At 38.2% G+C, this 15253-nt stretch overlaps 2 protein-coding genes across 2 annotated transcripts in view; both read left to right on the forward strand.

Moving 5' to 3' along the window:
• Window positions 1-1604: 1604 nt before the first annotated feature.
• On the forward strand, window positions 1605-11311 carry LOC306764894 (DEP domain-containing protein 7-like; the record flags this gene model as incomplete). Its single annotated transcript, XM_079252192.1, has 12 exons — window positions 1605-1671; window positions 2839-3024; window positions 3167-3308; window positions 3563-3658; window positions 3843-4015; window positions 4670-4871; window positions 6602-6750; window positions 6835-6999; window positions 7099-7241; window positions 7360-7485; window positions 9022-9097; window positions 11100-11311. The coding sequence occupies 12 exons, from the start codon at window positions 1605-1607 to the stop codon at window positions 11309-11311; spliced, it is 1737 nt and encodes a 578-aa protein (XP_079108318.1).
• Window positions 11312-13555: 2244 nt separating this feature from the next.
• Window positions 13556-15253, forward strand: part of tcp11l1 (t-complex 11, testis-specific-like 1) — a 16980-nt gene continuing 15282 nt past the window's right edge. Inside the window, exons 1-3 of the mRNA XM_079254990.1 lie at window positions 13556-13713; window positions 14046-14243; window positions 15158-15253. The exon at window positions 15158-15253 is cut by the window's right edge and continues 37 nt beyond it. Coding sequence (XP_079111116.1) covers window positions 14117-14243; window positions 15158-15253 — 223 coding nt within the window. The 5' untranslated portion in view covers window positions 13556-13713; window positions 14046-14116. The remainder of the gene's footprint in view (window positions 13714-14045; window positions 14244-15157) is intronic.

The raw sequence follows: 15253 nt of genomic DNA on the forward strand, positions 1-15253 counted from the left end.
TCCCTTTTACGGAAGTTTATTCTTATTCTTATTCTTATTATTATTATTATTATTATTATCATCATCATTATTATTATTATTGTTATTATTATTATTATTATTATTGTTGTTTCTTTTTCATAGTGAGATTCTTTGTTAATCCATAACACCGGAATATGCCTCTCTTTTTTCAATCTGCATGACTATCAGTGGACATGTTTTGAACATCCTCCAGTATATCTTTGAGGCCCGAGCTTGTTCTACGCCGGTTCTTTTCAGATTGCAGCGGATGGGTAAACTTGCTTAATCTCAATGCTATGTTGTTTAGATAAGACACCCATCTTGCAGTCAGCACTAGCAACCTTAATATTGCAGAGACCAGTCCTGACATACAATAGATTTTAACCAACTTCCTGAGCAAGTTATCTTCAAATAAAGTGATTAATACTTTGCCTTCAAAATGTACATGTGGTGTACTTTTGGTTTTGAAGTTAATTGTATGAATCTTCTAAATATATGGAGGAATTTTCAAGCACTAAACTTGAACTGTGTGGCATTGATGGCTGAAATCTAATTTGAGTTAAATACATTTTGATGAAGATGATGATTATGAAGTCTGCCAAGCCAGATGTTATCTCTTTTATGTTTATTCTTTTAATTTAGTATTATTGTCGGTTAAAGAGACAGAAGATTACTATAGAAGCTTTATCAGGCAACATGGGATTGGGAGTGTGCCAGTATGTGTGTATGAATGATGATGTGTCTATTTGTTTTACTTGTTGTTTTAATATATCTGAAGCACTTTGAGCTGCTTCTTGTATGAAAAGGTGCTATAACAATAAACTTCGATTTGATTTGAAACTTTGGTGACAAAGAGCTGCTTTGTAAATCTAATAAAACTTAAATAATGGCAGAAAAGAAGTGAATGATTTTGTGTCATATTAATAATATAAATAACTGATTTCATTTTAATTAATTCACATGAATTGTTTAATCAGATATTGTTTCTGCTGCTTAATGTTATCACTACTATATCATTCCGCTTGGGACTGTGTGATTGCTAATATTTTTAGATGGAGTCAGCACTGTTAATCCCCAACACTTAAATATATAGAGTAATAGCAATTATTTGTTTTCATTGTTACCTCAATAATAATAATAACAATAATAATAATAATAATAATAATAATATAACATTAAGGTAGCCTAAGTGTTCAGAAATTAAATTTAAATTAGTACCCCAAACAATTACATTCAGGGCAACACACACTTTAAGTGGCTCCTTAAGGAAATGCATAAGCTTTTTAAATTTTCTCTTTGGGGAAAAATAGGAGAATCAGATTCATTATTATCCCAAAAATTAGATTTAAAAGAAAAAAGTTTCAGACAGTCTTTCATGAGTCTGAATTTACTGGTTTGTTTCCTACAAATCAATAAAAGTCTTCATCATTTTCACAGAGCGCGACCTCCTGCTGCCATCTAGCGGTGGACACTTAAAACTGCACACCACGCACAGGTCCATGTTCCACGGATGTACCTGCACAGGTTGCTTCCGTCTGTTTGTGCACCCGCCTGCTCACAATTTAAGCTGTTATTTCCTCGTAACGTGTTGTTTTGTCACAAACATGGCTTCAATAAAAGAAAGAGCTGCGGCGTTGAACCTGGCGGAGAAATTGTGTGTGCGTCCACAAGGTGAGTCACTTCAACTCGCGTTTTGACCAAGTTGCTGTTGGCGTCTTCAACTCCTGGAGGCCTTATTGCATCTCATGATGCCTTTTTCTTTTTTTTTTTTTCTTGTCCTTGGCAAACCTTGTTAAAGCTTTCAAATTGTTTAAAAAAGAAAAAAAAAAAAAGTTCCAACAAAGCATTATTCGGTGCTTAGATGTACTTATTACACATTATTTAAAAAGTTTTCATCTGTATTCTTTCAAAGTTGCTCGAAAATCTTGAGTAATCCCTCATTTTACAATTTTATTCCAAGCAGCCAGACTTCTTTCTAATTATTTAAAGTATTCTAAGGCTGCATATCTTCAAGCCTTTTGGAGGCCTTTTAAATGTTGTTTCTTTTCTTACATTTGCTGCTTTTTTTTTTTTATCCTTTCCAGACTACTGGCCATTTTTACAATGAATATATTGGGTTTTTGTTTGTTTTATTAAGCCACTTAAGCTGATGCATGATTAATTTAACTACAAAACAACATCTAACTCAATGGATGAGCCAGTGTTGTCGTTGCATGATTCATCTTAGCAAAGAATCTGTTTAATTAGTATTTTAGGCACCTTGTTGCCAGCACCATGTCACAAAGGTATATATTCCCATTTCTTTCATTGCATCTAAAAATATCAAATAACACAGATTGACCAACAGAAAATAAAAATTTTGAAGCAACATGGTGATTCCTTAAGAAACTATCATAGCTCAGCATGATGTGCTCTGTCCTTAAAATAATTTTCTGAAATGTACAAGTGAAGGATGAAAAAGGTATTTTAAAAAAAATAAATAAATAAATAAACTGTGTTGTATATCTGAAAGTGATGTCAAAGACCTGACAATGAACCTGCATCTGAAACTTCAGTTGATCCTGAAGCCCGCTTAAAGACATCAGAAGGAGCTTTAGACTGAAGAATTGAGTTGTTCAGACCAATCATTCACCTTCAGGCTCCTAAGGATCGTGCAGTCTGTTCTTACCTTTTTGTATACTTTCAATAAACTGCTGCATCTGTTGTGTTTCTGCAGCTACTTGTGAAGTTATGACATATGACTGAAGCACAGTCCTGCATTCTGTTACCTCAGTCTGTTATAAAATACTTGGTTTGTTCTCAGCGGGCGCTTATGTTTCTCTTTGCTTTTTTTCTTAGCACCTGGAGTTGCCACCAAATCAGCACAATCTTCCTCCATCTGGAGCAGCCTCATCTTCCATCTTAGGTCCACAGTGACCGTGAAGCGCAGGGTAATCCACCTGAAGCCCCACAACGACTGTTTCCTGGGCTCAGAGGCTGTGGATGTGGTGGCAGGCCACATTACTCATGCCAAAGGATGTGAAGGTGTGTGTGTGTGTGTGTGTTCATCTATGGGTTGTACACACAGAGCGCTGCAAATGTTCTTTATCTGTGTAAATTTAACGCAAACCACCTTGTGTTTGCTCAGTTTGACATATTTAACCCTTCTGTTTGGTCCAAATTAAAGGCGCTGTTGTGACACGTGACAAAGTGGTGCATGTGTGCCAGGCCTTGCTTGAGTGCAACGTGTTTGAGGCAGTGGGAACCAAAGTATTTGGCAAAAACAAGAAACAGGATGTGTTTCAGGACAGCAAGAGCGCTCTTTACAGGTTAGATCCCGTGCTCCTTTTTATGAAAGAATCTGTTCACAATGAGAGGTGGATGTGCTGCTATGATACCCCGATATGGGTCTTTGTTTAACCGTGGAACACTACCGCAGCATGAGTAGCCAGTGAAAATCAGCATGGCTGAAACAGAGAGTTGTAGGGTCAGAAGACCTTTTATTCCTGCGTTCAGCACTTTGCTCGGTGGTTGCTGCTGTTTTGAAAGTGCTTCATACGTACTTGGCGTTGTTTGTACACAGGTTCGTAGCTGACTGTACGCCGTCAGTCGATGAGTTGGAAAGAGGTGTTCTCGCAAGCGGGATTCAAAAATACTTCTGCAGCGCTCCTCCAAACAGGTACCAAGTTAGATACTGAGCCATCTGTTTAGAAGTCACACATGCAAACAGAGACACCACTAACTACAGCTACAGGGGGTAGAAAAGGTCAAGTCTTTCTCATCTCGCATTATTTGGCTTGATTTGCAGAAACTGTCCAGCTTGTCGTCACCTTAAGCTCTCAGCCGTCTGTTTTCTGTCTCAGGCTGGAAAAGCAGACGTGTCCCACTGAGACGTCCCCCCCTGTCAAAGTCTGCGAGACGTCCACGTTGGCCGACCAACTGGAGACTAGTCTCGGTACTAACCTTTCACTGGAGCCACTCGCAGGCAGCCTGAGCCCCAGGAGAGCGTTGACGGACTCGGGTTTACCACAGTCACGTAAGCCAGTCGCCTGATTGTGTGTTTTCATCACTGAGGGACTTTTTTCTCACACTGCAGGAGTAACACAGTTTATCTCGGTATATTTAGGGACAGGGGTACCATCTCAAGATTTACATCCCGTTACCATGGTTACTTTTGTTTGGCTAAAAAGTCGGTCTGAATGAGCAGATCTGAGTGAATAGCTCATAAACTATAAGCAGAGAAGCTAACCGTGATGAGTGGTGAATTCACAGGTTTGGTGCAACTCCTTCACTTACATTCTCTCAAGGTGTAAACTGCGTTATTGCATGTGGATGCACTTCATGTGTGTTTTTAAAAGTTAACATTTCTCAACAGTCTTTTTAAAAAGCATCCTAGTTGATCCCAGCTGAATGAAATTTAAATGTGATAAAGATCTCCTTTCTGGCTCATGAATTAAACCAAACAAATCATGAAACTTTAACCAACATTCAGCTTTTTGTTAATTTTATTCAGCCATGCGTTTGGTTTGGTTGGGCTAGTTCTACAGTTTGGGCATGAAAAGACACTGTTGTTGTTTGCAGGATAACGAGCTTCAGATTAACCCCAAATCCAGCATGGCTTTATATCTGCTTTCTATTCCTTCTAATTGCTGGGTACAATGTAAATAATTTTAAAAGGTCTCCTCCACAGTGGTAGATGAGGTGTGGCAGGAGCAGACCTTGCACCGGCTGTTAAACCTAGTGGAGCTCCCCCTGCTGGAAGATGTGCTGCAGTGCATCCAGAACCCAACCTCTCCACCCTCAGCTAACACGGTGGGCCACGGGAACCCTGATCTGATCTACACCAGCAACCACCTGGACAGACAGATCCTCAAAGCCTTCAGGAATTCGCAGTATGTTTGCCCTTTTGGAAATGCACAATTAATCACAAATTGTTCAGAAAGATGCGTTTTTATATGCCCTGCTCTTCTAATGTTCACAAAAATGTTCAAAAATACGGTACAAGAAATGCATGCAGAGTAGCAAAGAGAAAAATAATCATTTACAAATAATAATACAGTCAAAGAAACCTTAAAAAAAAAAAAAAGGTAGCTATGATAAGAGTCTGCTTACGTTTTGGCTGACTGGTCATCCATTCAGAGAAGAGTATTAAAAAAGAAAGAAAAGAAAATAATGGAAAACTTATTTTTATGGAAATAAAAATATATATAATGAAAAACTTATATATAAATGGCTTATTTGTATTTCTTTGGGGGAAAAAATCGTTAAAATTGTAAATGAACAAAACCTGATATTCAATTTTCCAACCCTAATATATATATATATATATATATATATATATATATATATAAAATGTGTGTGTGTGTGTGTATATATGTTATAAAATTTTTATTATAATCCATAATAAAAAACTTGTCATTTTTATTGATTTTGTTTATCTTTTATACTGGTCTTCATGGCCATTATAGAAGAAGAATTATGGTCTGGCTAATGTGTTGTTCTTTCCTAATTCTAATTAAGAAAATGTTTTGTACATGTTTTTGTTTTTAGTCTCCAAAAATCAGCAATATTGAAGAATCGTGAGAATCGCAATTTAAATCGAATCGGCCCCCCCAACAAATCGAAATTGATTTATTTTCTAATAATAAATGAGACATTGACTCACTACTCGACACCACCAGGATCTACAGCAGGGTCACCAAAATGCCAGAAATGAGGCCAAATGGTAACAGAGAGGGAAGGTAGGCCATGTGGAGGACATTGGACTACCTTCAATGTCCTGGAGGGCAGGATAACAGATGCGGAGGAGAACTGTAAGTACCTTGGCATACCACAAGCAAATGACGACCATGAAGAGGCCACACGGAAAAGCCGTCACAGCCGAATGTCTGCGAAGACGAAGGCCTGTCCTGAGAAGTCAGCTCAGTGACAAGAAACAAGCTGTCCATTCCACTGCATTGGCCTGTCTTGGTGAAGAAGGAGCTGAGCCAAAACGTAAAGCTCTCAATTTACCAGTCCATAGCAGAACATCTATCGTTCTTGTGATGGATAGTGACCAGAAGAACGGCGCCGCTAACGCAAGCAGCTGAAATGAGTCTCCTCTGCTCGGTTTCTGGACTCTCCCGTAGAGAAAAGGTGGGAAGATGGGTCACCTGGGAGGGGTTCAGGGTAGAACTGCAGGTTGTTGCAGGTGCATCTGGTCACGAGATCTTTTTGATTTGTGCTCCTCTGACAAGAAGGAGGCCCTGCAGAAAACCCAGAACACACTGGAAGGACTCCATCTTTAGGTTGTTTCAGGAAAACCTGTTGATCCCAAACTGGAAGAAGTGGTCACAGTCATAAGCTGCTGCCCATTCAACCTGACTGCAGATAAGCGGTGGAAAAGTTTGGATGGACTTTCAGAGCAGGGTTAACCATCTGCTGGCTGCTTTGGACTCTCACACTGACATGTATGCAGAAGATGCCAGCGTCATCTTCCCCAGCCTGGCTACAGAAACTCAGTTTAAAACGAAAAGAAAGGGACAGTTCACTTAGAAACAAGCTGTTTGCTCCTATATTCATTTAAAATGGTTGTTTATATAACCTTTTGAGTCAAATGGAGTGTTTTTTCTGTGCTTGTAAGGGAAAATGAGTGGCTCTGCGCTGCTCTGGATTGTTTGGACTTTCTTCCTGATCAGCTGGTGGTGGAGCTGAGCAGGGAGCTGCCTCACTGTTTCCCTCAAGAGGAGAGCGGCGACCAGGAGCTGCCAGGAAGCAGCATGCAGGAGGAAGGCAAGTGCTCTGTTCTCATCTCCCTCTGAAGAAGCTTCCAGCTTGTGACATGAGCGGCATAAACATTTAATGCGTCCCATCCAGCTCACTTCGGGGAGCAACAGACTCCTCGTTTCCCCCCAAGCGGCTTGGCTCAGTGTAAGATGCTGCTGTATGGGACTCTGGTCAAACACTACAGCCACACTAACCGGCCTCCTCTGCTGCCACAGCACATGACGGACGTCTACACGGCCATCACTGACCTGCTGGGTAAGAAGCTGGTCATGTTGGAAAGGCTTCTAACCTAAATGCTGTTTACCTCTCTGCTTCCTCACCCTGTTTCTTCCTGGCTTGTTTATTTTTTTTTAGTAAATGCTAAGCTGGATAAAGCCTTAGAGGCGATGCAGCTGTGTCTGAAGCTGCTGCCGGTGAGCAGCAGAGAAGAGCTGCGCAGGTTGCTTACCTTTATGTCTTTAGCAGCTGATCCGCAAGCGATCAAAGTAGACAAAGAGGTGAGAGTTTATTTATGTAATGGGGTTCAGTCCTTTATGGAACTGGTGTCAGAATATGAGCTTCTGCTGCAGATCGGTTTTTCTGTACTGTGATGTTGAAGATGCACCGTTTCTGCAGATGGAGAACAAGCTGGCGGTGAAGAAGTCCTTCTCCCGGGCGATACTGCACAGCAAGGCTTTCACAAAGGGGAAGGAAGACCTCATGTTGGTCTTCATGCTCAGCAACATAAAGGAAATATTTAAGGTAACTTTATGCTTTATCGTCCCCATAAATTATGACTTCAAGGAGACGTAACAAAACTGAAGAAGTGTTGACATTTCAGACCTCCACATGCTCAGCATGTGGCGATATTCAGCTACATATTTATGGCTTTAAGCTCATGCTGAGATGTAATTGGCATAATCAGGGGCTTCAGAGGTCAGAGATAATGCCATGTTCACATCACGTGTGCGGTGATCAGAACCTTCATGCACGTTTAAAAGCACGAAGGATGCATTTAGATTCAAATGCTCTGCAAGTTTTGCTCCTTGCCAGGAAGGTCAGGCCCCTCTGCAGCGAGCCATATGCAAACACAGAAAGAGCCTGTGTTGTTCTGCAGAGAATCATTTATACACACAGATGTGAAAATTATCTCATTTAAACCAATCTAATGGAGAGAATGTGAGAAAAAAGGAATTATATCTTCAACAGAAACGTTACGATTGATGGTGCCAAAGAACAACACAGAGTGCAGAATAAACCTCATATTTTCAGTAAACTAGTATAATAAGTAAAAGCTTCATCCCAAATCCAACTGTCCAATCAGGTAGCGGATGCTTTTGTTCCTCTAACTACTTAGCTTACAAGCAAGTGGATCCACTTGGACTATAATGTACGAGCCGCCTTGGATGCAAACGTATTATTGCCGTCATTTACAGTTGTGTTCATATGTCTTCATCCCCTTTCGTTAAAGAAAAGGCTGAATTTACAACAGTCACTCAGATAACTGGAGACTTAAAAAAGGAACAATAACTAAAAATTTGCAAAAATATAATTTAGTAATATAAAATACTGTTTTTTCATTGAATTGAGTTGAAGAAAGAAAAACTAAACAAACAAAATGGTCCTGGACAAATTAGAGCAATTTTCTGTTGAACAGTGGGACAAAATACCTGTCAACAGGTGCAGAAGTCTGACTGAGAGGAACAGAAAACACCTGACTGGAGCGGAAACATTAAAGGATTGTTCAACTAAATATTAGTTTATGACTGATGGAATATGTAATAAATTATCTTATTTGTTTGCTTTTTAAAAAAATATTTCTATTGAACCAGAATTAGAAAATAATGTAATGATTTTCATAAAATTTTTATTTATTATTACTTTAGTCAATTTCAGCTTATTTTACAGGCAGCTGGTTTTTTCCTTCTTTAATGAAAGGGTAGGAATAAATATGAGCACAACTGTACCTTCAAAATCCACCTGACCTAATTCTAATCTATATCCCAGTTATCTGGCCAGGTTGTTGGTTTTTATCATCAGTATTTGAAGCTGAGCGCTGACTTATCTACCTTGGCTCCAGAAACTACCGAACTGATTTACCAGTTACAGTAAATCATTTTTAGCGCTGTGACACATTGCTTTATCATCATATAGGTCTGGATAAGTTTAAGGTTCAGTTTTGAAAAGTAGAAATGACACTTTAATTTTCGGACTGTTTTAATTGTAAATTAATCCTAAAAAAATGTTCTGCTATGAAGGCTTTTTTTTTAAAAAAAAAAACCTTTTCAAACACTTCAGATTCCCGGAGCTCTGCATAAAGAAGTGAGCGACAAGCTGGCCGGCCTGGCTCAGAGCAAACAGCCTGATGTGACGGGTAGGTGACCAAATCCTGAGACGGAGACCGATTTTCCCATCATTCACTCTGATGGATTTCATTACTCGGACAAATAATGGTAATTTAATGATGAAACTTAAAACAGCATTTCTGTGTTCCAGGTTCTGACTTAAAGGGTAAGATCCTTGTTTTCAAAAATAAAAGCGGAAAATGTTCGCACTTCTGTAACAAATTTTTATTAAAATCAAATTCCAAAATATAGAAATGTTTTATTTTCCTTGTCATCTTGAACGTTTGCCTTCTTGGATTGAAAATATAATTTTGGCAAAACAAATTTCACTAGTTTTTACCTGTTGCCACGTGAGATTTTTTCTGTTTTAAAAAAAAACAAAACAATTTTCATATTCAAGTTATTAAGTAAAACAGTTGCATCGTATCATAATGAAATTTCTGTGTCATGTTCTGGTCAAAACGAGGCAGAATAATGTTTCCTTTTTTTAAAATCCTTAATCCTCAAATACTTTGATTTTTCTTCATTTTCAGCTCCAGACCTCCATCAGATTGATAAAATGCTGTGCTGCAAATACGCAGCTACACTTATGTGGCTTTACTGAACATTGCCAGATTTCCTAATGAATGACTGCTAATTCAGCACCCACCCTGCGTCCTGTCTCTTCTGAGTAAAATCAGTCCGATGTTGACACTTGTGTCATTACCTCCGCCAAGGAGGTTGTGTTTTTACCGCCGTTTATCAGTTTGTTCGTCTGTTTGTTTGTGATCAAGATAACTCAAAAAGTTATGGAAGGATTTTCATGACATTTTCAGGAGTTGTTGGAAATGTGAAAATGAAGAACTGATTAGATTTTGGTGTTGATCCGGATCACCGTTTGGATCCAGGTAAAGGAATAATTCTGTATACAATTATCCAGAATATGAAAGAATAAAAGGGGCCTTTTTAATTTCCGTCATGGGAAGAGAACAAATGATAAAAATATGTGGAGAACTGTGGACCTTGGCGGAGGTTTGCGCTCTGAGTGCTTTTCTAGTCTTTGCTCTTTTTTTTCTCCCTTTCTATTCCACACTTCTTTCAGTAATGTCCCCTTGGGGTTTTTATTGCTAAATTAACCATGGTGTGTATTCAGAATGGCCAGTGTGTGTATCCATATTCCTGCATAAGGCGATGTCGTAAAGAGACGTACTTTAGAGGCAGTGAAGTGATGCAGCATGCTGCATATGATGAACGTTGATGTACCTTAAAAAAAAACAAGTCACAGATACAGGTACACAGATTTTTAATGTGCTGGCAGATCTGCATCAGCTTATTTCTTCAAGGTAACCGCTGATGAAAATGAGCGTTTTATAGAAAGAAGAGTTTTGATTTTACCACTTCCAAATTGCAGTGAATGTAACACGATTCATGATTTAAAAGTGAAGTTTGGGACGAAAAGATGAGGAGGCTGGGAGCATCTTCCACCAAATCTGATCTGGATCAATGACCTGTGATTTTAGTGGTCATATGATATCATAAAATTGACCTTTTATTGTTCATTGAAGCGGAAAATGTTCTGTTCACCAACGCAAACAACATGTACCTCTAATATATTCTAGGTGCATTAAAGATGCAAATGCAAAACAATGCATCTAAGACACCTAAAAGGTTGGCATTAAGAGCTAAAAAGACAACGCAGCAGTTTAAATTGGCCTCTTCCTATTGGTCACTCAGCCCAGTTAAGAAAACCAGTGGAATCAGACATTTTGAAGGTCTCTTTAACCAGAGGAACTCTAGATCAGGAGCTCGATCTGATGGGACAGAGTTGATCCTCAATGACTTTTTCTAAAAACACAAAGGCATTAATGTCCCTTTTGCAAATTTTGATGAATAAACTGAGTAGATATCATCCATAAATTAGTCATGGTCTAAATGCAACTCCAGTGCAGACTTCTGCAACTCGTCCCGCTGCCTTCAAGTGGCCAAAACAAATCTGATGATGCAGAAAATGATCTGTTGCCTCCTTGACTGTTTTTCTCATTTGTAACTCAGGTGCTGCACTCAGCCAACAGGTGTTGAGCAGGACTCGCTCCGACTCTGTAAAGAAAACCACAGACCAGGAACTGTTGATTCTCTTAAACAGCATCCATCTTGATACCAAGATGTCTGCTAAGGAGCGAAAGCGCCGCCTCAGACAGTTTTACCAAGCCCACCCGGAGGTGTTCAACCAGTACTTTGGTGACTCTGCCATCAATGAGCTGTAGATGTGCGTTATTACTGTGCTGTTATTTAGTAAAAGTAATGCATTTAATTCAGCAGTATTGATAATAACATAAAAATAAAAAACCTAAATGTTAAAATTAAATTAGTCTTATTTAAGATGACATTATGGATGAGTTTATCCTAAGTTGCTATTACATATTTGCATTAATTTCAGTGAATTCACCGTATTTTCTTTCCCCCAAACTTTTCATTATTTTACAGTGATTTCTTTGTGACTGGCGAAGATTGTAAACAAATAAATATAAATAAAGCCTTCAAGAATCTTGTAAATGCATGCATTTGATTTATTATACAGTACATTATTTTGTGATCCTGAACCTCAAATTTGAGTAAATTTGGTTTAAGGGGATAAAATTGTGAGATGCTAGTCCCTCTTATACCTTCTAATTGTTAATAATGGTCATCATTTAAAAGACAGATTTATTTAATCAATTATATGAGCACCTGATAACAATCCTTTCTCTCCCAGTTTTCCCAAAATAAAAAAATTTAAACAAATTTACATGATGGATATGTGCCTGAATTCTATGAATGTTTTAGACTGAATATGTGCAGGACTAAATGCTCATTTTGTGAGACAGATAAAGAAACATCGAAACATACCTGTTCATTGAATGTATTTACATTGAAAGCTTTTGGCTTTCTTTTCTGATTTAATTTTAGAGAATTACAATCATTTTCCCAGTTTTAAAGTTGAATGTATTGCATTTGGTCTTGTAGTGAGACAAAATAACTCTTGTATAACTGTCTGATTTTATTAGCTAAATATTAATCCATAAATGTAGTTCTTTAATCACAGAGCCACTGTTTATTTTGATGAATTAGTTGTTATAATTCAGGCTTTTTTTTTTTTTTTTTTTAGTTCAGATCATTTAATTTAAAACCAATTCAGATCAGCTTTATTTATAATGCCAGTTTTTTTTTTGTTTTTTTTTGTTTTTTTTTTAGGCACTTTAAAGACATCAATTAACACCAGTTCAATTTGCTTTTGTTTGTTTTTTGTTTTTTTACTATTATCTATACCTTTATGTGACTCTCTACCTCACTGTTTACACTTTGAATGTTATCAGAGATTTATTTTTCTCATTTTTGTCGAGTTCAGTCTGTAAACTATAGCAGTAATATGCCTTTGATATGATTTTATTTGTTGTTAGTCTGTGTTGTTATGAATAAAGGTGATTTGAATGGAAAAAACCGAAGCATTTCTTTAATAATCACTGGAAAACACGAGCCTAATTATATGTATATTGAGTTGAAAAAATTATTTCAGAATATGAGTTAATATTTTTCTTGTCATAGATAAACTCTAGCTATATTTATGTCAACTATTGTTTTTTGTTTTTTTTTCAACAAAACTTTATTGGAGCCACAAAAAAATACATAATATATATACAATAATGAACAAAATAGGAACAATAAGTCAATACAGATAAGACAAACAAGGTTACATACAAATTAATTAGAATTCAGTTTGAATCAAGAATATGTTAACCAGAGTGATGCTGACTTTTTTTTTTTTTTCGTTTAATTGAACCGTTGAAGCAACAGCACAAAATGGACATTGTATATCGGGTTACAAAAGCAAAAGAAACCTTGATATGACAGTATAATAACAAAGAAGGTAACAGCATATGGGACATAAAACAGAGCACAAAGATTTATGAGCTAAATTAAACAAAAATTATACATACAAATACATTTAAAAAAAAACAAAAAAAAAACAGGGACATAGAATTTGAAACTATGGAGGAGGGAAGTTCATCTATATAAGACTGTGTGGAGGACAGATAAGAGATTGTTATTTTTTATCCGGTTAAGCGAAGAGAGGAGAAAGTCGGTTTCAGTCTTAAAGGTAAGGAAAGATGGGCAAATTTCTTGCCATAATTGTTAGTGAAGAAAATATTTGGCTTGCAGGGTAAAAATATTAACGAGTTCTATTGCTTTATTGCAGGGTTTTCATAGTTAAACAAAAAGTCCTTTGCGGTAAGGGAGTGAGAAGAGTCGAACAGGTGATCATTTAAACCACTGATAAATGTTTTTGTCTTCTCACAGTCAAAGAAGAGGTGAATCAGCGTTTCAGCCATGTTATGATGTTAACTTTTGTTTGTGCGGGAGGAGGCTCGGCTGTGACGTCACATTAGCCCCGCCCAACACCGGAAATGGTCATTGGTTAGCGGCAGGCGGCTCATCAGAGAAACAGGGCAGCGACCTCAGTTAGCTCGAGTTTCCGAGGATGCAACAAAGCTGTCCTTCTCCTAAAGACGGTGTCGGGCAGTGAGGAAGTTGGGAATAAAATCTGCGAGGGTCAAAACCGCGCATGCGTGCTGTGAAGGAGTAGCTGCGTTGTTGTTGTTGAGTCGCGTTCACGCCGACTAACGCTGAGGTTAGTTAACTTTACCCTGCAGCTAACCCACCTTTTTCCTCAGAGCTGCCGACAGCAAGGTTAGTACTGCAGACAAGACTGTAAAACAGACCCGTTCTGTTTACTTCTGTCCTATTCGCCACTTTAGCATCGCGTTGATTCGTCTTCCACCTCCTCTTCCCATCATGGTGATGTCATCATTTGAGCATCACAAATACAAACCTTCACATCTTTCTCTGCTTCCACTGCATGGCATTATAAAAAAAAGCTTCATGGTGTAGCATCTCTGCGTGTCTAACACATTAAATAATGGCTGCAGCTTGTATTCTGAACCATCTTTCTCACCTGCCCAGCATCCAGTCTCCAGGATCAAGCTTCTAGGATCCAGCCCCCAGGAGTCAGCCTCCAGGATCCAGCCTCCAGGATGCCAAAGGACACAGACAGATGTGAGGGTGGAGGAGGAAAAGAGTCTCAGGATGCTTCCGAGGAGACGGTCAGGAAGAGGGTTCGGGCAAATACCCCGAGCCCTCATAGAGGGAACACCCCACAAGGTGAGGGGCAGAGCTGTTTTAGCCACTGGTGACATTAGATAATATTAATAAAAATGTTTTTATTCCAGAAAGCTGTGAAGTGTCAGCGGTGAGACACAAATGTCTCCTGAAAGATGCTCCTCAGACAGTTTGGATGTAAGGCTGCTGTGATGACATGATCCCCTCATTTTCATGAGAAAGATTTTTTTTTTTTTTTAACCATATAAGGTGTTTAAATTCATATTAGACTTTGATTTGGACTGAGTGTCAGCTTCTGCCACTGTTTCTCTTGTGGTTTAGTATTGATACATTTTAAATGAGTATTAATATGAGCGTTCTGACTCTGCTGATTCCTGCCAGAGGAAAAGGTCATTTCTACAGAAATACAGGGAGAAAATGAAGCTTAGGTGATATTAAACCCCTGAGTTGTGCATTTTTTCCCCCCTGCAGCTAAAATATAACTTGTTTCGCTTCATGATATTTGGAAAAAGTGGTTTCTGTACTGTTTAAGAAGAATGGTTTCCGTGTGATATTCTGATATGATCTTATATTCAGCATCCTAACATCAGTTTTAGCCTTTTTAGTTTTAATCTGGAGTAAGTTATGCCCTGAAAGTTGTGACATTGTTTTCTACCTGCTTCTGTTTTTATCTAATGTAAACGTTGATGACTCCATACGTCCCGTTTGCAGCATCACATGTGACAGATGGCAACGTTATGAATATGAATAAGGACATTGTAACTCCTTATTTTTTGCTCTTAGCTATAAATTAATTTGTATTTGAGGAAGCAAACAGACTTCGTTTCAATGCAGATTTTCTGAACAAAGAGCTTGTGGACGCAACTGCAGGACGACTTCTAGTGATGAACATTGTGTGTTTGTGCCTTTTTGGAAGTCTGACATGTAATTTTATGAAACTTTTCTTCTCTCCACAGCCAGCCCACCTAGGTTTGTCTCTGTGGAGGAGTTGATGGAGACAGCTAAAGGAGTCACTAACATGGCTTTGGCTCATGAAATAATGGTCAATCAGG

The sequence above is a fragment of the Telmatherina bonti genome, assembly GCF_933228915.1.
Source record: "Telmatherina bonti genome assembly, chromosome: 2".
Classification (NCBI taxonomy): Eukaryota; Metazoa; Chordata; class Actinopteri; order Atheriniformes; family Telmatherinidae; genus Telmatherina; species Telmatherina bonti.